At 36.6% G+C, this 24,387-nt stretch overlaps 1 protein-coding gene across 1 annotated transcript in view; it reads left to right on the top strand.

Annotated features, from left to right (window-relative positions):
* Nucleotides 1-450: 450 nt before the first annotated feature.
* The window catches only part of LOC143248200 (semaphorin-2A-like), a 127,511-nt gene continuing 103,574 nt past the window's right edge, over nt 451-24,387 (top strand). The window contains exons 1-3 of the mRNA XM_076496632.1: nt 451-982; nt 4,737-4,824; nt 17,121-17,172. Of these exons, the coding sequence (XP_076352747.1) occupies nt 835-982; nt 4,737-4,824; nt 17,121-17,172 (288 nt within the window). The 5' untranslated portion in view covers nt 451-834. The remainder of the gene's footprint in view (nt 983-4,736; nt 4,825-17,120; nt 17,173-24,387) is intronic.

Raw genomic sequence — 24,387 nt, 5'->3', positions numbered from 1 at the left:
ACGTGCACTTTGTAATGAATAGCTTTATTTAGTCCTAGTTTAATGAAAAACGTAATTAGAATATCATGTCTGAGATGAAGTGTAGAAAGGTAGAAAGAATTTCCGCATTGTTGCCGCACTGTCGCGTGTAACATAAATCGAAGGTGAAGTATTACATTGACCTGGTCTTTTGTATTATTAGTACATCACATGTCATTTTACATTAGTAGAGTTAAAGCTGATACGTCATGTTAATAAATCAAAGATTATGCTAACAGTATTATCAGCTCTTTACTTCAGTGGGTAATGGAACTAGTTCATAAATAGTATTGATTCATGACATCACTTCATCTCCTGTTACAATTGGTCGTACTGTTGTAGGGTAGTATCAAAACTTTCAAGCACGTGATCGTCGGTGGTTTATAAAAGGAAGTAGAAACAAAGCGTTTGATGGCACGAGAGCTGGGCGTGTATAGTCTACGTGGTTGCCACGTGTTTCATGTATCATTTGCCCCACACCAATCAGATAAATAGTCTGAATGATACGGTTTTATAATTAATGCTGTAGATGTAAAAAGCGCATTACAAAACCAGATGCCTAACTCACCTGCACTGGAAAACTGATTACTAGAAGAGATAACATACTAGTTTTAATAGCTCGTAGTCACGTGTATATGTGGCGATGACTGTAGGTGTTCAATTTATACTGATCGATGCTTTCCGAAACTAAGTTGTTGCTGTTGCAATGTATCTACTGATTTTATGTTAATATAAACTTCGACAGTTCGTGGTGAATAACTTGTGGTAGTGTACGAGAACTTGTTTTATTGGTTTTTCGGTATTTGTTCTCAATACATGGCTGGTACACGGCTCTATACTACATTACTGATATGCCATGCTATGAGTTTGGGCCACGACGGCCGTCCTCGAAGACATGAAAATTGGCAGGAGAAACCTTTTGAAACTGACCATGAATGTTGTAGTCCTGTTCGTCACCACAAGAGTATGTTTTTATTTTTTAGAAATATCAGATGTTTTAAACAGACAGAAAGCCTAGTGCGTTCCACGTGCTTCATTCAATACGTGTTAGTTGATTCAACTTAATACAGTTGTACTGAGCGATATTTTAACACAAATTGAATTAACGTGGGTTTGCTGAGGAATGTTAGAGATACACAATTTATAAGACAATTGAAATAGTTATGTTGAGAAACGTAAGATAACACATTTTTGTGTTGACGAATGTTAAATACATAAATTATGGCTTAGCATGTTAGATTCGTAAGTTGTATGTATATAGAAAATCTGTAAGTATATTTTGCATTCTTAGAATACAGTATAAAAATAATAGTATAATGTAGTTTGGAAGCAAGGAAACCAGTGACATAATGTACTAGAATTTTCTTTTTGTCTATATAGATTGTAACAGATAGCTAAACTAATAAGTGTGTTGTCAGATAGTTTGGATATTTATTGGTTGTTAGTATCAGCAACTAATGACATGTCTTTCCGAACAGCTGGTCCCGGCATGGCCAGGTGGTTAAGACACACTACTCGTAATCTGAGGGTCGCGGGTTCGACTTTTCGTTACACCAAACATGCTCGCCCTTTCATCCATGGGAATGTTATATGAGACGGTCAATCCCACTTTCGTTGGTAAAAGAATATTACAAGAGTTGGCAGTGGGTGGTGATGACTAGCTGCCTTCCCTCTAGTCTTACACTGCAAAATTTGGAACGGCTAGCGCAGATAGCCCTCCTGTAGCTTTGCGCAAAATTCAAAACAGACCACACCGAACAGCTGGCCACTTTATATACATTGGTGACAGTTGCTGGACGCTTGAGATGTCCATAACATTAATCAGGAAGAGTATTTTTGTGTATTTCATATTGTAACACTTAAAGTTTTGTAATATGCTGATTAGGTAGAGGCTTTGCATGATGCAATGTAATGGATAAAACGAAGATAGAGTGGTTGTAATGCTCTTATTATACACTCTTCTAAACCTTCAAAATCCCTGCGGCCTAGATTAAGAATGTGGTGTTAAAACTGTAATAGGCTTAACACTGTGTTATGTTAAGTGTAATTGATTATAATCATGCTTCGACAGCTAGGAAAAGGTATCGCACTGAAGGAGTTCTTGTAATAAGTGACTTATATAAACTATTTCGACCAGATGAACGAAGCTTGTTCTGTGGCGGACATAATGGGGTTGAAATGTCACTTTACTAATTTTTGAAAAATTTCTAACGTACTTGATTGAAAAAAGTGATATTGAAGAATACAGTAAGCCTAATATTAGCATCTTATTACAAGTATAATTGTTTATAATCATATTATAAATGTAATGGTAGTTATGGCTATTCTGGATGTGGTTTACGTTGTTTTTAAATTCGTAGATTTAAGAGAAAGAAATGAAGCTATGTAAAAATAATAGTTGAATAGGTAATACGACGTCTACCGACTGTAATAGTGGTATTGACCGTTACATTATAACGCCCTCACGACTGAAAGGGTGAGCATGTTTGGTGTGACGTGGATTCAAACCCGCTACCCTCAGATTACGTGTCCAGCGCCTTAACCACCAGGCCATGCCGGACTTAAGTTCCTTAACCACCAGGCCATGCCGGACTTAAGTTCCTTAACCACCAGGCCATGCCGGACTTAAGTTCCTTAACCACCTGGCCATGCCGGACTTAAGTTACTTAAGCTTTTATTAAGCGTGGCCCATAATCGATAAAGAGAAAAATTAACACTGTCAGCTTTAGTTGAGTTAGGACTAATTTTTAACATTACCAGTAAATAAACTTATATATGTAAAAACGGCTCGTTTGAGTTGAGAAATAAACTTATAAAATTATTCTATGACCTATTGTTCGATCTTTTAAAAACCTTTTTGAAGTTGTTAATATGCTGTATAAAATGTCTACTTCAATGTATTTACACCAGTTTGCATCCATTGAAACGAGGAGCGCACACACGCGCACTTAGGTATTGGTGTGCGCGTACATTTTCTGGACGGACAAAAACTTAATATGATTTATAATAGATGGTAGAGTTTAGATTAGTGTATTAGCTATTAAGGTGTGAGGATACAGCGGTACTGTTTCTATTGTTTTACCTGCTACGGTATTGTCCTGTTTGTATTATTTTACCTGGTACTATGTTGCCCTGTTTGAATTATTTTACCCGGTACTATGTTGCCCTGTTTGAATTATTTTACCCGTTACTATGTTGTCCTGTTTGAATTATTTTACCCGGTACTATGTTGTCCTGTTTGAATTATTTTACCTGGTACTATGTTGCCCTGTTTGAATTATTTTACCTGGTACTATGTTGCCCTGTTTGAATTATTTTACCAGTTACTATGTTGTCCTGTTTGAATTATTTTACCCGTTACTATGTTGCCCTGTTTGAATTATTTTACCTGGTACTATGTTGCCCTGTTTGAATTATTTTACCAGGTACTATGTTGTCCTGTTTGAATTATTTTACCAGGTACTATGTTGCCCTGTTTGAATTATTTTACCAGGTACTATGTTGTCCTGTTTGAGTTATTTTACCAGGTACTATGTTGTCCTGTTTGAGTTATTTTACCTGGTACTATGTTGTCCTGTTTGAGTTATTTTACCTGGTACTATGTTGCCCGGTTTGAATTATTTTACCAGGTACTATGTTGCCCTGTTTGAATTATTTTACCAGGTACTATGTTGCCCTGTTTGAATTATTTTACCCGGTACTATGTTGTCCTGTTTGAGTTATTTTACCCGGTACTATGTTGTCCTGTTTGAATTATTTTACCCGGTACTATGTTGTCCTGTTTGAATTATTTTACCCGATACTATGTTGCCCTGTTTGAATTATTTTACCCGGTACTATGTTGCCCTGTTTGAATTATTTTACCCGGTACTATGTTGCTGAATTATTTTACCCGGTACTATGTTGCTGAATTATTTTACCCGGTACTATGTTGCCCTGTTTGTATTATTTTACCTGGTACTATATTGTTCTGTTTGTATCATTTTACCTGGTATTATACCATCCAACAGTCACCTGTGATGCAACTTTTTCTGACGTTAAGATTGTAATATGGCAAGTGGATGGTGTGTGTGTGTGGTCCATTGAATGATTTGCTATACCTGTAATGAGGACATCGTTGAATGCATTTCTCTCTTTTGTATGAGCGGCTTCTTTGCCATTTTTACAGAAGTTATTCTTACGTAAAGTAGCTGTCAAAAGACTATCTCGTTGTCAACACAGACTACATATGTGTTTTCTGGAGACTGATCATCAAGTGGTAACTTTCTGTAACGTAGTACTAATAAAACACATTGAATATATGTGTTTTGGCAGTTTTTGTTATGTATGTTAAGAATATGTTTGTTAAAACGTTTGTATTGACAATAGACTCATGTAAGTATCAACAAAAGTATAATTAATGAACGCATTCGAACCATAAAATCATTTGTTTCTCAGCATTGATATATTTAGAGACTTCTTTTTACGGCCCGATATGGCCAGGTGGGTTAAGGCGTTCGACTCGTAATTCGAGGGTCGCGGGTTCGAATCCACGACACACCAAGCATGCTCACTCCTTAAGCCGTGGGGGCGTTATAATGTTACGGTCAATCACACTGTTCGTTGGTAAATGAGTAGGCAAATAAAAGAAAGTTTTCTGGTATGAAGGCTACATCAAGTTGCTATTAAAATATCTCAATACATGTACTAACATGTTTTCATGTTGTCGTTTTTTCCAGAACATGTTCAAGAATTTAGCTGTGGTGAGCTTTTCTACCACACATTCTACCTGGATTCGAAAAGAGAAATCCTCTATGTTGGAGCTATGTAAGTAGCTAGTGTATTCACCGATTTTTGTTTGAGCTTCTTAAACTGTGAGCTGGTCACGAGTACTGGGTGAAACTGTTCCGATAGGAGTGCGTGAATTTATTAACAATATTATATGACAGTTTGGTGGTGAGACAAACTGTGTAGATAATTGTGGTGTATAGTTTTAGACTTGTTTGGAGAACTCAGTTATGTAATCTTCCTCCAGAGGTGCCGTCTAGTATAATTCTACCATGCTTGTGTGTAAAATGGAATCATTGGCTGATGTAGGGCGTATCTTTTCATGTGGTAAGATTTCAGTGAAGTTTACGCTCTCTGATGAGGAAAGAGGTGAGGAAAATCTGACACTTTTTTATTTTTCCTCTTCAGAATTGGTCATTCAGTATTAAAGTATATTGTTGAGAATGGACTGCTGCGCTTCATGGAAAGGGTGTAAACCTGAGGAGATTGCGAGAATTTCCAAATTTCGCTTGAGCTAGGCGTGGGAGCAGTGTTAATATGACAGTCAATCCCACTATTCGTTGGTAAAAGAGTAGCCCAAGAGTTTGCGGTGGGTGGTGATGACTAGCTGCCTTCCCTCTGGTCTTACACTACTAAATTAGGGACGGCTAGCACAGATAGCCCTCGAGTAGCTTTGTGCGAAATTCATAAAACAAATAAAGAAACAATCAGAAACAAACAACTTGAAATCCATTTCCTTGTACCTAATCTATTGGTATAACCGTGTAATTAGTACACTCAGAAATATTGTGATATCTTAATGGGTTTGGATTAAGAAGAAATATTTGATCATCTAAGACAATATCTTAAAACTTTTTCGTCTTGCAGTAATTGATACGAGAAGAAATCTTTATAAATATTTAACGAAACACGAAGTTTTGGTTTCAGTCTCTTCCAGTATTTTGTTCACTTCTCAGATGTATGTTTCTGTCCCAGAAATCTATCGCTGATGAAATATGTATGCAAAAAATACAAGTTGATTTTTACGAATTTCCAAGTAATTGCTGAAGAGTTGAATCATACATTTGGCCTAGAAAAAAAAAATTCAATGTTGTAGTTTATCAGAGTGAAATTTATATTATGCGCAACCACAAGATATTTAGAAAAGTTGTTATACTTAGTTATGTGTGAGGTCTCTCGACAACAAAATCGAATATGTTTTTCCTCCGTTATACTCCCAGGCTAATAATATGTTCATAAGTAAGAAACTTTAGTTTGCTGTTTGTCACTGATTTTATGTTCATCACCAATATTCTTCATTATTCGCATTCTAACTTATACTGAAAAATAAAAAGCAAATTAGCAAGGTTTGAATTTTACAGACAATAAGATAATCATAGCGTTTGTGAAAGGCATAGCTCTTTCTTTTCCCAGAAATGAATTGAAAGTACGTATAAGAGATGTGAAAGACCAACTTTCGTCTTTGTTTATTTACCTTGCAAATTCACATCTAAAGGGGAATTTCATCCATTTACACTGCGTTCTCTCTTTCCAGTTTAGTGTTCTCCCCCCAGAGGCAGGAAATTCTACTTCGAAACACTTTAGTGTTTTCTGTCTGTCAGTCAGTCAGTAGGCACTAAAATATTGTCACATTAGGGACCTTTAACGTTGCGACTTTTATTGTTGTGTAAAAAGTACGCATGCCATGAATCACGAGAAGAATTATGCGCTCTGTAGGCCAAGACACAGCTTGATATATAAACTTGAGGAAACAAATAATAAACCCCTAATTTTGATTTTATTTACTATTGAAACAGAACACTTTTGAGCAACCAGCGGAAATATCTCTAATTACTCGTATGAAGAGAATACAGAAAATGTCATTCGTCATGGGTAATTGTTCGATTTTATTACAACAGTATAAAAAAAAGTTTTAGAAGGTGTACAAATATCGACATGTTATTGCAGGATTGTTCCTAGAAAACGTCATTTACAAAGTTTTGTTCTTATATATAATTTACTTTCCATTGAGTCTTAAGTTCATGTCACGTTAACATATTTTTGCGTATCTTTCGTTTATGTTCCGAAGAAGAGTTCAGTTGTTCCTGGCAGACGTCACTCGACTCGTAATTTGAGGGCCGCTGGTTCGAATCCCCTTCACACCAAACATGCTCGCCCTGTCAACCGTGGGAGCATTATAATGTGAAGGTCAATACCACTTTTTGTTAGTAAAAGAGAAGCCCAAGAGTTGGTGGTGGGTGGTGATGACTAGCTGCCTTCCCTCTAGTCTTACACTGCTAAATTAGGGACGGATAGCGCAAATAGCCCTCCTGTAGGTTTGCGCGAAATTCAAAACAAATCAGATCTCAGCAGGCGTGCCTTGTTTGACTGGAAATGTTCGTGGTTGTTTTATCGTACAATAAACTTTTGTCTTTAAGACTCTTGATGTCAATCAACCGACCGTGGAGTATGTGAACTCAAGGTTTGCGTCCCATTGATACGCATGTTTCTCCGCACTTTGTGGCCTTGGATGTGTTATAAGTTATATCCCATTATTCGAAAGAGTAGCTCAAGAGTTGGCGGCGATCGCTTTTGACTAGATTCATTCTCTGTTTGTAGGTTTGGTCGATTACCTGAAACCGTTATTCCTGTGTTGGCCCTCACTTTACCCACAATAATTATCTTTACCATTAAAAGTTGGATATGCAGAGGTAAATAGGTTAAAACCCACTAAAGTGGTACACTTAAAGCGTTTTAATACGGTAAGCTAAAATACGGTTATATACTGAATAAACTTTTAATAACGATGATAAATCTGTATATTTGTTACACTAACTTTGTATCAAAACCCATTACATATTATAAAGGTCTTTCTAACTTTGTACTGCTTCCTCCCACTGGGACCGGCATGGCCTGGTGGTTAGGGCGATTGACTTATAGTCTTTGGGTCGCGGGTTCGAATCCCCATACCACCAAACAAGCTCGCCTTTCATTGGTAAAAGATTATCTCAAGAGATGGTGGTGGGTGGTGATGAATCACGAGAATAATTAGGAACTATGTAATCTACAAAATAAGATGACATATGAACTTCAAAAGCCCGAAATAGAAATACTTGTTATTCTTAATTTTGGTTTTATTTACTCTTTAAACAGAACACTTTCGGGGATCCTGTGGAAGTAAATCTACCATACATAAGATATAAACTTGTTTATTTTGCCTCGTATCACCATGATGTTTCTCCTCCTGTTTTTGTAGGAGAATGGAGCAAGAAGTTACTGAGATGTTCTGATATTTGTAAGTGATGTAAAACTACTTCGGATAGAGTTATGTTTTTGTCGTTGGACAGAAAAGCGAATATATTATAATTGAACGCTAAGTTGTATTTTATTAAAAGCGTTACCGGTGATAACGGTTCTATGATAGGGTGTTTACCGTCTGAATTTGTATAAAAATATATGTAAGTTAAAAGTCTGCCTTAATATAAACATGAAAGATTTTTTAAACAGAAGGGAAACAAAATAGCTCTTAAAAGTAATTTATTCAAGGACTGGAAGTCTTTGAAATTTAAAGTAATTTATTGAAGGACTGGAAGTCTTTGATGATGAAATTTAAAGTAATTTATTCAAGGACTGGAAGTCTTTGAAATTTAAAGTAATTTATTCAAGGACTGGAAGTCTTTGAAATTTAAGCACATTCATTACCATTGCTGAAAAATAGAAGAACCTGACAGATTCTTTTGAGTATTTCTTTTCCTCGTTAGTAAAATTAAGTTTTTAAACAAACGTGAACAAAATACATTTTACTCTGATTACATAGAGGATATAGATAAAACTCTTATGACTACATATCTGTTCAATAATTGTTGTCTGGCGACAGCTTAGTTGTTCTGACGACTCCCATCGTTTTAAGGTTTTTCTTTGGTTGATGTTCTGTTGTCTTCTTCGTTCAAGGAGCCAGCAAATGTCATTTCTCAAGTTCGTGATGTTAGTTGTTTTTTATCTTCTTGTGATTACATAGTACATGAGATTGCACTGCTGCTGTGCATACCTTCACACAGTTGATTTAAATCGTGTTACTGTTACATCATAATTACAGGAATAGATTTTGTTTGTTTGTTGGCTCTCAAATATTCTGAAACTTTTGTCAATCAAAAACGTATTTGTTGAATGGTGAGGTTTGACTTTCCTTCCCAAAATAGGCAGAAGTTGATATAATATCTGTTGATAAGAGGAAGGGAACCATAGTAAATGGTAACTAAATGCGACTGCTTTAAAGAGAAAAGTCTCCCGCTGGTACGTAAGTCTGCGAACTTACAACGCTTAAGTCAGGGTTTCGATTCTTCTCGGTGGACATTGGACTATCTGCTGAGTTCACCGAGGGGAATCTAACACCTGATTTTAGCGTTGTAAATCCGTAGACTTACCGCTGTACTAGCGGGGGATCCTTATGAGGGGAATAGTGGATATTGGACTATCTGCTGAGTCCACCGAGGAGAATCGAACACCTGATTTTAGCGTTGTAAATCCGTAAACTTACCGCTGTACTAGCGGGGGGACCTGATGAGGTGATTAAAGTCGCAGCGTGTTTTCCATTTATTCTTTATTAAACCGCTTCCTAAGTTAGTATTTGGTGTTTTTTATTTAAAAACTTGGGATTTGTTATGAAATAATTTTCAATAAAATTTAAATTTTATTACCTTCTCGATATATATATACTTTATATATACTTCTCGATATATATATATACTTTATATATACTTCTCGATATATATATATATATACTTTATATATATATTGTAAATTTTCTCTTAATGAGGGTTTCTTGCTGGGCCAGCTGTAAGTCTCCGAATTTATAAGGCTAAAATCAGGGGTTCGATTCCTTTCTGTGTACATAATATATATCCTGGTATGGTTTTGCTATAAGAAAAACACACGCTTTTTGTGAGGAAATTAGTATGGATGTAAACTGTCCAAATGATATTTTAGCTGTTTATATAGGGGATGTTATTTTGTCTCTAAAATTAACTATTTTATGTTGAATTACTCGTTCATACGTCTGAGGTTTTCAGCCCTGAGGGCCTTTATAACGTGACGGTCAGTCATGCCATTTGTTGATAAAAGAGTAGCCCAAGAGTTGGCGGTGAGTGGTGATAACAGACTAGCTGCTTTCCCTCTAGGCTTACACTGCTAAATTATGTAGGGGGCAGTGCAGACAGTCCTCGTGCAGCTTTGCAGTAAATTTAAACAACCAAAAAAGGTAACATCTAAATATAATAAAACTATGCAGTATTAAAGGTTTCTTTATGGCAGCCTCTATAATTTTTTGTTTTCTAGCATAGTAAGTTCACCGCAGTTTTCAGAAGTAAATCACATTTTTTGGGAAACGTTATTATAAACAATACGTACGATTTGATAGCCTCCTTGAATTAATAAGCAGTTTTCTGCTATAGCAACAGAAAAATTATATGTGTTTTTTCGTTTAACCCGGGAATGTCGTAGGTATTAGGCCCAGCATGGCCAGGTGTGTTAAGGCGTTCGACTTGGAATGTCGTAGGTATTAGTCCCAGCATGGCCAGGTGTGTTAAGGCGTTCGACTTGGAATGTCGTAGGTATTAGGCCCAGCATGGCCAGGTGTGTTAAGGCGTTCGACTTGGAATGTCGTAGGTATTAGGCCCAGCATGGCCAGGTGTGTTAAGGCGTTCGACTTGGAATGTTGTAGGTATTAGGCCCAGCATGGCTAGGTGTGTTAAGGCGTTTGACTCGGAATGTTGTAGGTATTAGGCCCAGCATGGCCAGGTGTGTTAAGGCGTTCGACTTGGAATGTTGTAGGTATTAGGCCCAGCATGGCTAGGTGTGTTAAGGCGTTTGACTCGGAATGTTGTAGGTATTAGGCCCAGAATGGCCAGGTGTGTTAAGGCGTTTAACCCGAGAATGTTGTAGGTATTAGGGCCAGCATGGCCAGGTGTCTTAAAGCGTTCGACTTGGAATGTTGTAGGTATTAGGCCCAGAATGGCCAGGTGTGTTAAGGCGTTCGACTTGGAATGTTGTAGGTATTAGGTCCAGCATGGCCAGGTGGGTTAAGGCGTTCGACTCGTAACATGAGGGTCGCGGGTTCAAATATCCGTCGCACCAAACGTGCTCGCCCCTTTCAGCCCTTAAGGCATTATAATATTACGGTCAATCCCATTATTCGTTGGTAAAAGTGTAGCCCAAGAGTTGGCGGTGGGGGGTGATGACTACTAAATTAGGGACGGCTAGCGCAAGTAGCTTTGTGCGAATTTAAAAAAAAAAATGTTGTAGGTAGCAGCATTGATTGATGATGGTCGCCCTTTAAGGAGTAATAATTCTTTTACGTGAAAATCAAAAATAAACAAACACGCAGAATCTGTAATTGACACCCTTATAGTGAAGTACCGATAATTTAAATATCATAAAAAATAGCAAAGAAATTCCAGTTTTAATTGTGATATTGTATTAACGATATGTTTTCCCGCAAGTTCCTTTTTATTTCAATTTCTACATTAATTTTACTCATTTATTTAAGTGGTATTGCATTTTTGTTTCTGTTAATGCAGGCATGTGTTAACCCGGTCCATAATGCTTTAAATTAATTTAAAACTCCATTGAGTTATGTTAATTACGATTAATTTACAAATTAATATTTTAATATGTATAAACACGTGACTGTTGTGCAAATTTCTAATTATTCGTAAGAATATTTATATATTTATGCTAGCATGCTGGCATGCTGTTTAACTGATTCATATCCAATCCGTCGGAGACTGAAAAAAATATCTTTTTTCTTCTGAATGTGTGAAATATTGATTACACTTGTACATTAATTCACTTACCGGAAGTAATTAACTCAAATTCTTTCATTTTCCAACGGGAAGGAAACGTAGGGATTCATTACGTTGAATGTCGTTCAGCTGCCAAGATGTCCTATGTTCGTTCCATTAATTAGTCGTTTTTCGCTTGTTTTAAGATAACCAGCCGGAAACGTTTAGTGTCTTCGGTTGGTTTTTTTCTGTTTGATTTTTTTAAAATACCGAAGACGTATGTTAACTGCAGTATGGATAAGTGATCGTATGTGTGATTGTTCATTACGTATTTTCTTCTCTGTATGACTTACGCTGTCTTTAAATTCATATATATGTAAAAACGGCTCGTTTGGGTTGAGAAAATATTTTACGAGCCGTTTTTACATATATATTTCTCTACAAGTGGGTTTTCTCGACATCACTGATTGCCTTTAAATTCGTATATTTAACTAAAGGATGGCATGGCCATGTGGTTAGGGAGCTTGATTCGTTATCTTACAGTCTCGGGTTCGAATCCCCGTCCCACCAAACATGTTTTCCCTTTCAGTCGTGGGAGCATTATAATTGTCGGTCAATCCCACTATTCGTTGGTAAGAGTAGCCCCAAAGTTGACATTGAGTGCTGATAACTAGCTGCTTTCCATCTAGTCTTACACTGCTAAATCAGAGACAGCTAATGTAGATAGCTCTCGTACAGCTTTGCGTGAAACACATAAAACAACAACAACAAATTAACTGACAGTTATGTAAGTATGTAGGTCAGGGAAGTTGGTACTAGGACATCTAGTGGATTTAGTTAGAAGTGAGAAGCAGGTGAGTTCAACGTTAAAAACGAAATACATTCTCTAATATTTCTTCAGAAATATTTATTACTTATTCAGTTGTAACGGTAAATATTTACAGTCAGATGGTTATGCAGGGTTCTCTCTATTGATGTAGATACATCTTACTTTTATATTAATTTATTTCTCATCTAGCTTCATTTTTCCTCGGTATTCCCTCCCCCCGAAAATACCATTCGTAAATCTGAGGGTTTATAACGCCAGAATTTGTTTTTCGATATCTACGTTGAACGGAGCTTTTTGTATAGATTTTTGCTCAACGACAAAACCAACTTTTCTTCATGCCCTTTAAGCCCTGGGGGCTTTATAATGTGACGGTGAATCCCATTATTTGTTGGTAAAAGAGTAGCCCAAGAGTTGGCGGTTGGTGGTGATAACTAGCTGTCTTCCCTCTACTCTTGCACTGCAAAATTAGGGACGGCTAGTGCAAATAGTCCTTGTGTAGCTTTGTGCGAAATTAAAAAGAAACAAACAAAACCAACTTTTCTTCATCAGTTAATAAGTAACCTTTAGGTGCTGACTTGTTGATGAGTGAAACACTTTCTTTGATTCTCATATTGAGTCGGCTGTAACCACGTGTTTTTCACACACAAAAACTTGTTTATTGTTACTCGACGTGGAGCTAGGCTTTATACTGGGTTCAAACCGAAAGTTAAGGTAGTCTAACCATGCATTTCTATGGTAAACAGAGCAGGTGTACGTTGAACGTTTAGAGTTAGAAATGACGTTGTTAATTTTCAGAACAACGTCCAGCTTTCGTTTTCCTTTGTGCCTGAAAACACGCCAAATATGATAAACGTGCTCAGGTCACGTAACAGTGTTTCAACTATATACAAATGAATAATATCATAATAGTTATAAATAAGCTTTTGAAATATTCTACGAGCACGTTTAAAAGTTACTTTAGTAGATTTATTTGTTTGTTTGTGTTTTCTTATAGCAAAGCCACATTGGGCTGTCTGCTGAGTCCAATGAGGGGAATCGAATCCCTGATTTAGTATATGTGATTGATTTAATTGAACAACTCATCCTACTGATTAAGTTAATCTTTACAAATATGCGGATAAGACTCTATTGTTTATTGAACAGGTATTTCTATGGACATTTCAGTGTAATAGCAGAAGAATTTCAGGCTGAAATATAAATTTAACCAAGAGGATAAAAATATGGAAGATTTAACGAACAGCGTGTTTACAACATTCCAATAAACGTGAAGCGATGTAGCTATATTTAAGTTGGATAAAACATTTTAAAAATATGTACTAAAAGGATTGAGAGAATCTAATAGACAAGTGGACCTTCTGCATCACACGTTCATGTGTTTCACCAGTTTTATTAGGCCTACATTCATAAATTTTTAAATCGTTGTATTTCGTCAGCACAGTTTCTTTACGTGTGTAATTAACAGTATTGTTTGTTCGTAAGCGTAGGTTGAGTACATTGTATTAAAGTGATTTTTGACGCCCAAATATGTCGTTACAGCCTATGTCGTCTCGTTTCGTCATGCTGACGATCATGTGTACTGAGAAAAGGCCTGACACACTGCAAAAGAGAATAGCAAGGGTACCATGTTCGAATCAATCCTCTGAAGATGCTTTCTGTAACCAGTCTAATATACGAGTACAACGGATTACTTACGCACTGTCTTCCACAAATTTCATTTCCTTCGTCTTGGCTCCGGCATGGCCAGGTGGTTAAGGCACTCGACTCATAATCCGACGTGTCGCGGGTTCGAACCTCCGTCACACCAAACATGTTCGCCCTTTCAGGCGTGGGGGCATTATAATGTGACGGTCAATCCCCCCTATTCGTTGGTAAAAGAGTAGCCCAAGAGTTGGCGGTGGGTGATGATGACCAGCTGCCTTCCCTCTAGTTTTACACTGCTAAATTGGAGACGGCTAGCGCAGATAGCCCTCGAGTAGTTGTGCGTAAAATTCAAAACATACCATAATTGTTTAAATATGACATGCTCAATCCTCTGTCCATTGCGTCTTCAACAAACATTTGTAGGTATAACTTCTGCCTGTGATCGATAATGTGTAATAATATTTTTGGCTCTAGATACGTTTAATATATTTCACATAATTTATTTCGATCATTACTTTTTACACACTTTATTAGATTCTTTATGATATGAAGTCTATTATATGTAAGGTCAGTAAGACTAAGATAAATAAAAAAAAGCAAAATTATAGAATCGCCTATAATGTAGGATTAAGTAAGTTAGTGAACATTTTGAACTTGGTATTGTTGGAAATTCTTTTTTTATTCTGTTTGCATTTACTTTGAAAGGATGAACTAATTAATCTATTGTGGCAAGTCTCTCGAGTTTGTGGACGGGTAACATTCGATAGGTACAAACTTTTAGGTTCTCTGTGTTTCTAATAATATTGTCTAAAGACAGTAAGTAAATACTGATATTGTTTGGCTGCTTGTCACTGTACAAATGTGTTCTCTTGCCCTCTGATTCTCCAATGAAGAGAATGATTATATTACACCCAGGGGAAGAAAACGTGTGCGAGGTTTTCCTTCGGTAACGCTGTTTTCTTGTATTCATTTATGGTTGAATGATTAAAATATATATACACATTTATTGCCACTGACAAGAAGGTTTCGGCTAACATAATTGCAGACATAACATAATTTCACGAATGCATTCAACTATACAATTGGAGAACTGGGTAAACGTGTAGATTTGAAGAAACTTTTGAAGTTAAATTCAACGTACAAATGGTAATAATGCATCTTTGTGAATTGTGAGAGCAAGTAAATAGAAAGCAAGTCGAGAGTAGGCGCCCATTAGACTTGGGGAAGAGTCGATTACTCCATTACGTGGTTGAGCTTGAAGAGACCCTTGGCACAATGAACAGTGACAACAGTTCAAATGTATACGACACAATAGATTAGGCCTACAGATAATCACATGTTAAGGTGTGGTGCGGAAAACCCAAAACGTGTGGAAAGTACTGAAATTGTTAGCACAATTTATATTCATAGTTTGAAAGGTTTTTTCGTATGAAAGATTGTTACAGCTACAGAGCATGCAATTATTTTGCGAGGAAGCCAAAACTCTGGTTCCATTTTAAGTTTTCCATAATAGATAGCTTCAGTTGCTAGTCTTGTAAATAGTTGAACTCATTGTATTTGTATTTTTTTAAGCACAAAGCTACGCCACCGGCTATCTGTGATGAGCTCACCACGAATATCGTAACCTAGTTTTCAGGTATTGGGCTCAAACTTCTGACTGCAGTGCAGTATTTTAGCAAAATCTTTGGGGAGGGGGCAACTTTCTAAAAATACGTGGACTGTTGATTGATGACTAAGCATGTTTTGGAGTCTATACATCAATTGTAATAACTTATAACTACTTAAGGTAAAGAGGTCATGAGGAACTACCAATGCCATATGTGGGACACACGTATACCCGATTCGGTTTTATTACTCAAGATCTCTATACCAGCCTAACTGAAATTATTTTAGGTAGGATTAGCCTAAGTTAATCTATGAGACCTTGGCGTGAACAAATACATCAATGAAAAGTTTTGATCTCCTAAAGCCCAAACTTGTAATTTTATCTCAAATCTTTCAAGAGATGATCGAGCTATAAGCCAAAAGTTTGTAGTTGAAAAACAACAAACTCGGAGCTATTCTATGAGCTGCTATACCGCAGCTAAAAACACGAACATTTCGACTTGTATATAAATATCTTAATATTAGTAATTTCTCATAAACAGAACCCATTAACTGTAAATATTACATGTCTAAAATAGACTCGGCATGGCCAGGTGATTCAGGCGCTCGATTTATAATATGAGGGTCGTGGGATTGAATCCTTGTCACATGAAACATGCTCACCTTTTTAGCCTTGGGGGCAGTATTAATATTACGGTCAATTGCACTCTTCGTTGGTAAAAGAGTAGCCAAAGAGTTGGCTGTGGGTGGTGCTGACTAGCTGTCTTCCCTCTAGTCTTACACTACTGAATTAGGGACGGCTAGCGCAGACAGCCCTTGTGTAGCTTTGAGCGAAATTCAAAACCAAAACAACAAGAACGACAACAAAAATCATGGGCAGCTGCATCCCCCGTTCTAAATTAGCCCTTTTGACAACTGAAACATAAACTAATTTTACATCGAAATAAAAATTAGAATTAAACCTAGTTTTCTAACGGTTTGTCTTGTTTGTTGGTTGGATTCTTTCGAATTATTTATTAACAAGAATGAAAAGTCCGAACCACTTAATCACAACAAAAGAGTTTTGTTTCGTCAAATACTATAATACAAACACATTGTCGCACTTTTTAAAAAAATATATTTTTATCCTAAAGTTGTAATTAACCTATACATAAATTATCGTTTATTTATAATTATCTATTGATAGATATTTCTCATTTTAAACTTTGCAAAATTCAAAAATTTGAGTTCGTTTTCTTGCTTCGACAAATGCAGCAATGTTCTCAAACGAATATTTTTCATGTTCGTAACGTTTTAGGGAAACCATTTAACAGAGGGGATTGTTCCCTTCACACGTTTCTTTACTGATATTCTCGTGCTCAAAACCGAAAGCAATCTTTTCTTGGTTAGAGAGTAGAATAGAATTTACTGTGTGTGAAGTAATACAAGTTTTTTGAAATATGCTGATTGATACGTTCTTTGCTGTGAGATGTACATCAATGTTTTTTGTTGTTTTTTCATAGGGATAGGATTTTTCGCCTTAGCCTGTACAACATCAACCGCACGAGATGTGAGGTAAGTGATACATGTCACGTGAAACGTGGTTACAGACATGCTAAAATTGTACAAATTTCTCATTATTGTAATACCTTATTTTTGGCGAATTGGGGTTACCTCTTCCTTGTATATAATTTGTGTCGTTTCTTGCGTTTGGGAATTTTATTACAATATTAATATAAATATACGAATTAGTTTTGTTTGTGTGACGAGGCTTGTACAAATATTTAATTTTAGGGTGAAAGTGCGTTGTAAAATATTGTCTTCATGTATTTTAAATATAAAAACTGATGGTTTAGAATACATTTTTACCAAGTTTTTTTCCCCTGTTGCTGATAGTTCTAATGTACCAAAACCCCAGTTATTTAATATAAAGGAAACGTCACCAGACTTAAAAGGATTGCTCATCAGGTACAACAGTAACCAAACAGCACTGTTTTTCATTCAGATTTTAAGTGTTAATTAATAGAATGTCTTTTATTCGAACTTGCTGTTCACTGTTGGTTATTACGATAATTAATTTTCTTTAAGTTTGTAATATCAGTTCACGGTATATTTAAAAAACTTGAAAATGGCGCGAGTTTTTCATTTGCACATTGTTTTATGCGTAGTTAAACACCTAGCGATTGAACTAATGCAACCGAAAAAAAAGACAAAACGTTTAGGATACTTGTGTTCATGTACCAAATCTGGAAAGTATGCTTACAACATTCGTACTCGAAAATATACTCTTCAAAAAAAGAAACGCAAAAGGCAAAATTTGAGACATTGTTAACAAGTTTATTCCAGGTAGTTCTGTATGGCATGTGCGAAACTTTGCACATTCACTGCTGAACATCCAAAGTCTGCAAAGGCGAAGTCCACGCTCACTAGTTGAAGTTTAACGTCACTCAACGTCAATAACGAGTATGCCCCCCGTGAGCATCAATAACTGCTTGGCATCTCCTGCCCATGGAAGCGATGAGATGACGAATCATATCCTGTGGAATGGCTGTCCACTCAGCCTGCAAAGCTGCTGCAAGCTGAGGTAGAGTCTGCGGTTGAGGTTGTCGCCGTCGCAGACGTCGGTCCAACTCGTCCCAAAGATGTTCGATGGGGTTTAAATCTGGTGATCTGGAGGGCCAAGGAAGAACGTTGATGTTGTGGTGTCTCAAGAAGACAGTGGTGAGTCGGGCTGTGTGAGGACGGGCGTTGTCATGTTGAAAAACGTCGTTGACGTTCACCATGATGGGTTGCACATGGGGCCTAAGAATCTCGTTGACGGTTGCGTACGGTCTGATCGGAAATCCTACGCAGCCCTGGTATGGTTGAGGCAGTAGACGTCGCAGTGGTGGTCCTATCCCAAAGGTAACGTAACCGGATGTTGCGATCTTGTGCGGGCGTGGTCACACGAGGTCTTCCAGATCGTGGACGGTCACGAGTTGATCCATGTTGTTGGTGACGATTCCATAGCCTTGTGATGGTGCTTGGGTGGACATTTACAGCTCTGGCAACAGCCGTGGAGACGTTATAATGTGACGATTAATCCAACTACTCGTTGGTAAGAGTAGTCCAAGAGATGGCGGTGGGTGGTGATGACTACCTGTGTATCATTTTCAAATGAAAGGCAGTTAGCGCATTTAATTCTCAGTTGTTTGTGCAAAATCCAACAAATACATAAAACAAATAAATATGGCAACTCAAGAATCAGTAAAACCTGCCTCCCGCTAATACAGTGGTATGTGTACGGACTTACAACTAAAATTAGGGGTTCGATTCCCCTCGGTGAGTTCAGCAGATAGCCGATGTGGCTTTGCTATAAGAAAACACACACAACGAAACTTGTAACAATTTTTCAAGCTCGTACGTAATTAATAGATTACAAATGAATGTACGTAGCTTAAGGCAACTTAGATTTTTGCCTTGTATACTTACAAGAAAGCACATATTGTAGTCTCTACATCAATTTGGTTAAAGAATATGGAGTTAAAATCGTTTAACATACAAGCTATAAAGAATACTGTAATGTTAAGATATTATATTAATAGAGAAGTGCAGTGTTTAATACGTTATGCGAAAATGAGTTTGAATATGCAAAAAAAAAAAAGGTCTGTAACGAGTCCTAACCCAGCCATGATAAGGAAGGGGCAGCACTGTGTAACGTGAGAATACATGAACGTAAAGATCAGCTGTAAAAACTTACCAGGTACCACCTGCAACAGTAACTACATATCCGGGAGGGATCTCCGTCTGTGAAAACTATACAGGTCACGTGTACAAGTTGTTTCTACGACATATGTGTTCAAAGTATAAGTGAAACAGCTGGAGAATGAAATCGGTTTTCATGCTATTCCATTCGAAGACATACCGATAAAGTCGTCGGACTGAACGCCATTGGGTTTCTATGCAGTCAAACTTTTGAAATGAGCACTGTGAACTGTTGTTTTTGTACACTGGACGGATTATAAAAAGCATTTTGAAGGAAGGGTATGCTTTGAACATGACATCCGTATAAAAAAAATCTAATCTACTCTTCAGGGCTATTGTCAAGATGATGGTCGCCATATGTAATTGGACTGGACTTAGTGGTGTGGACTGTTTGGACTTGTTCTAAACTTGTACAGTATCTCCGTATTATACAAGTTATAAGTAAGAAATAAGTTTTTGAAATGTGGTTAATTGAATGCAGGTTAAAGCTATGCATATGAAATCAATAGGAACAGTATTGTACTAATTTATATTTTACATAAGTGTAGTTTTACTGCAGCTTTGAAAAACTCACTTAATATAAATATTAATGAAATGCCAAAAATATATTCGAGAAAATTTATGAAGATTGGGAAACTATAAGAAATTTACATGAAGTTTTCATTAAAATAACAAAACTAAATAACTGTAACCAGTTCAGTGTATCATAACAGTACATATATATACATACAGGGTCTTAAGTTATATTTTGCTCATGGCAATTAAGTTATAGTTACGTTGGAACTAAATACACTGTAATATGTGTTAGTGTATGACACCTGGTACTGGACTTTTGGTTTTACCCTTGTCCAAGGTCACTGACGAGAGGTGGATCGTTTGTTCGTTTTGAATTTTGCACAAAGTTACACGAGGGCGATCTGCGCTAGCCGTCTCTAATTTAGCAGTGTAAGACTAGAAGGAAGGCACCTAGTAATCACCCCCCACCGCCAACTCTTGGACTACTCTTTTACCAATGAATAGTGGGATTAAGCGTCATATTATAACGCCCCCACAGCTGAAAGGGTGAGCATATTTGGTGCGATGGGGATTCGAATCCGCGACCCTCAGATTACGAGTTAACCCACCTGGCTATGCCGGTCCGCAATAGGTGGAATGTACCGAATCTGTCATAGCTCAAGCGGAAGGTGGCGAATTAAATTATTGCGTGTGTGTTTTCTTGTATCAAAGCCACATTGGACTATGTCCTCTGAATGGATCATACCCCTGATTTTTATCATCGCATGTCCAGAGTCTTACCGCTGTTCCACCGGGACACAAATTGAATGATATTTGTACTTATTTTGATCCTAAGTTTTTTACAGATATTACAAACATTAATTCTCTATTAGTATAGTATGCTAAATATTTTAAAATAACTGAATGAAGAAATAAGAGGAAATAAATAAGGGAAACTGTTTTAAAAACCTATATTGAGAATATTTTAAAACAAAACAAACGTCTGTTGTACATGATTTATAACAGACTGTAGCTTACATACAACACTTGGAGAGAGAGTTATTTGACAGATTTCAGAATTATAACGAAAAATTACTTTGAACAAATTTAGAGATATTAATTGTATATTTATAAATCACGTAATACATTTAGTAGAGATATAAGTAATTGATAATAAATATACGAAAGTAGCTGAAGAGCTCATAATTTAATAATTAATTAAAGTAAAATAGAAAATTAGAAACGTTTGGATTAATTACTAAAAGCTAATATTTCGAATAAATTAACATGATTATTTAATTGTAAAAATAATTATCTGAACTCGGCATTAAAGAAATGTAACTAACAACTGATAAACCTGGAAATATATTCACAGTATGTACACGATCTTACAGCAGGATAAATGTTTAGAATAAGTTATTGTATGGTAAACATTTTTGTTACGCGCTTAAATCATATATTTGTTATGTATTTATCTATTATTACTTACGTATTTACATATCGTAAATAATATTTATTACAGCTATCTTGGTTTTATATAATTCAAACTCCAGTAAATATTGTGGATCAGAAAGAACTGTGTGAAAATTTTGTAAATTTTTTATTGAAAATAAATAAACGAACCTGAAATCCTCTTCGTCCCACACTTTTGTGTCTTGGGTTATTTCTTTGGGAACGGGAGAGAGATTGGTTTGAATTTCGCGCAACGCCACACGAGGGCTATCTGCGCTAGCCGTCTCTAATTTTCCAGTGTAAGACAGCTAGTCATTACCATCCACCGTCAACTTTTGGACTACTCTATTACCAACGACTTACCGTCACATTATCACGCCCCGACGGCTGAAAGGGCGGGTAGTGTGATGTGACGGGGATTCGAACCCATAACCCTCGGATTACGAGTCGAGTGCCTTAACCATGCTGGGCTGGAAGGGGGGTTGAAAATTATGAGCTTTGAAAATTAAGCAAACATAAAGGTAAATGTGTACAACTCGGAATGATTATATAACGAAATCAAATAATGCAATTCGTTGACTGTAATTTCCTAATATATATTTGTTTTAAATAATAATGTACAAAATCAACTAATATCGTTCTATTAAGGACATTTTTATTAAAGCACGTGATAGATAACATTTATATTATCATTCATGAATTAATTTTCAATTCGTGTATGTCAAATAATTACTAATATCCGCAATGTACGTTATGACGTAATACTTGTAATTATAATTTATCTACGAAACCCTGATTCAACTAATTTCTTCCAACTTTATTTCACGCACAGGTATGCAACATTAACTGCACAAATATGGGAAATTATAAACCAGGAACGTTTATCACGTGCCAGGTACACGCTGTTGTATCGGAGTGTTTCAAATGCACGGTTCTTCTTTTTACGGTCCTTTGTAGCCGCAGGGCGTCGTTCATTTCTATGTGGTATAGCACTAATGATTACTTGCAAAACCCCATAGAAATGTATAAAACATGCAGCTATTAAAAGCGAAGTTTCTAGTAGCCAATAGGTTCCTCATTTCTACAGCAAACAATATTCTCTGCTGATTTTTACGGTCTAGTGTAATGATATCCCTCCGCTTAGGCTTGAAGCAAATTACACCGTCCACGACATATTGTCATTAGAGGTAAAATAGTCTCATGTAGGGTTTTTATTACAGAGCTTGATCTAAGAATAAAGATATTTTTACATACTTGACCCTAATAGGGGTGAGCACGCGTTCATCTTGATCCATTTTGAGCGAGCATGTCAACATGAACCACGTTCTCGGAACACAGATGATATACGCTAATAGATCATAGCCTGACCCAGTGTATGTTCTATTGGAGTCATTCTCGTGTAACAGCAGATGGAATAGACAGTCTAAACTTAAAAACAAATGGAAGTGAGCGACTGTACCAAGGTTTATAGTTGCTTTGTTAAGCTCCCACTAAATGGAACGATTGTGGATACAGTTCACCTACACTTGCAACCAACATCTTTTGAATAATTCACACTGATCTTGATGTCATGTTTCAAAACATTAAATTTTTGTATTTTTTAATCCGGTAGTTAGACAAATAAGAAGTCGAAAAGTCACGATGTCAGTGAAAGTTGTCATCAGAATAATACATCTCTAGTACATGCTTGTAAATGAACAGATGATTTAAACGAAGTTTATTTGGTCTTTTCCTAGATCTCTGTGGATATTTGATTTTTGCTTTGAAAAGTGAAGCCAAGTTACAAGGTCATTTTATTTCGAGAAGTTTTGAGTTAAACAAGAATGCATAACAATGTGATACCACACTATATCTGTTATGTTTTGAGTTAAACAAGAATGCATAACAATGTGATACCACACTATATCTGACATAACAATGTGATACCACACTATATCTGTTATGTTTTGAGTTAAACAAGAATGCATAACAATGTGATACCACACTATATCTGTTATGTTTTGAGTTAAACAAGAATACATAACAATGTGATACCACACTATATCTGTTATGTTTTGAGTTAAACAAGAATGCATAACAATGTGATACCACACTATATCTGTTATGTTTTGAGTTAAACAAGAATGCATAACAATGTGATACCACACTATATCTGACATAACAATGTGATACCACACTATATCTGTTATGCTCATTGCCGACGAGGCCTTTCCTCATCAGATCGGTTTGGATACGACAGACATAATAGTGACTTAGCCCTTCTTGGCCAGGTGGTTAGGTTATTTGACTCGCGATCTGTGGGTCTTGGGTTCGAATCTACGTCGCACCAAACATGCCCTTTTAGCCGTGGGGGCGTTATAATGTTACGGTCATTCCCACTATTCGTTCGTAAGAGTAGCCCAAGAGTTGGCGGTGGGTGGTGACGACTAGCTGCCTAACCTCTAGTCTTACACTCCTAAATTAGGGACGGCTAGCACAGATAGCCCTCAGGTAGCTTTGCGTGAAATTCCAAAAAAACAGACAAAACAAACATTAGTGGTGTTAATTGTGCGAGTTTTCCATTGTTTACTTACAAATTGAACTCGTATTATGAGATGGCTACGACAGTTAATTCAGTATAAATTTTGTGATATCAACATAAGAGCAATTTCTAGCTCAGACTGGACCACAGAGCAATAAATTATTTTGTATCGTTTGCTCATATATTGCGGTCGTAAATGTAAGGCTTATAGAACAAACAGCACGAAGTACATACGAGAGCAGGTGCTAGTTCAGAATTACTTGCCTATTGTAGCTTCTGTAACGAGAAGAAATGTATTAGTTTTTCTTATTCTATTTTCGATTCGGTGAAACTTTCGAGCTTTTCAGTTCAGACTTAAACAGGCGAAAGAAATAATGATGCGTGAGCAGTATTTAGTGCATGTGATGATACAAAAAATCAAAACCCTTCTCATATTCAGTAAGCCCATAAAAGTGGACTTCGGAGATGAAACCACTTTAGCTCCCGTTGTGCAGTCTGCTAGTGCCTATATTTACTTCATTGTGAAGTCGCATAGTGTTATCAAAACTCTTCTCATTCTGCTTGTGCTGATATGTACT

The sequence above is a fragment of the Tachypleus tridentatus genome, chromosome 4 (assembly GCF_004210375.1).
Source record: "Tachypleus tridentatus isolate NWPU-2018 chromosome 4, ASM421037v1, whole genome shotgun sequence".
Lineage (NCBI taxonomy): Eukaryota > Metazoa > Arthropoda > Merostomata > Xiphosura > Limulidae > Tachypleus > Tachypleus tridentatus.
Note: the sequence above shows the minus strand (reverse complement) of the source record. Positions and strands in the feature narration are given on the sequence as shown.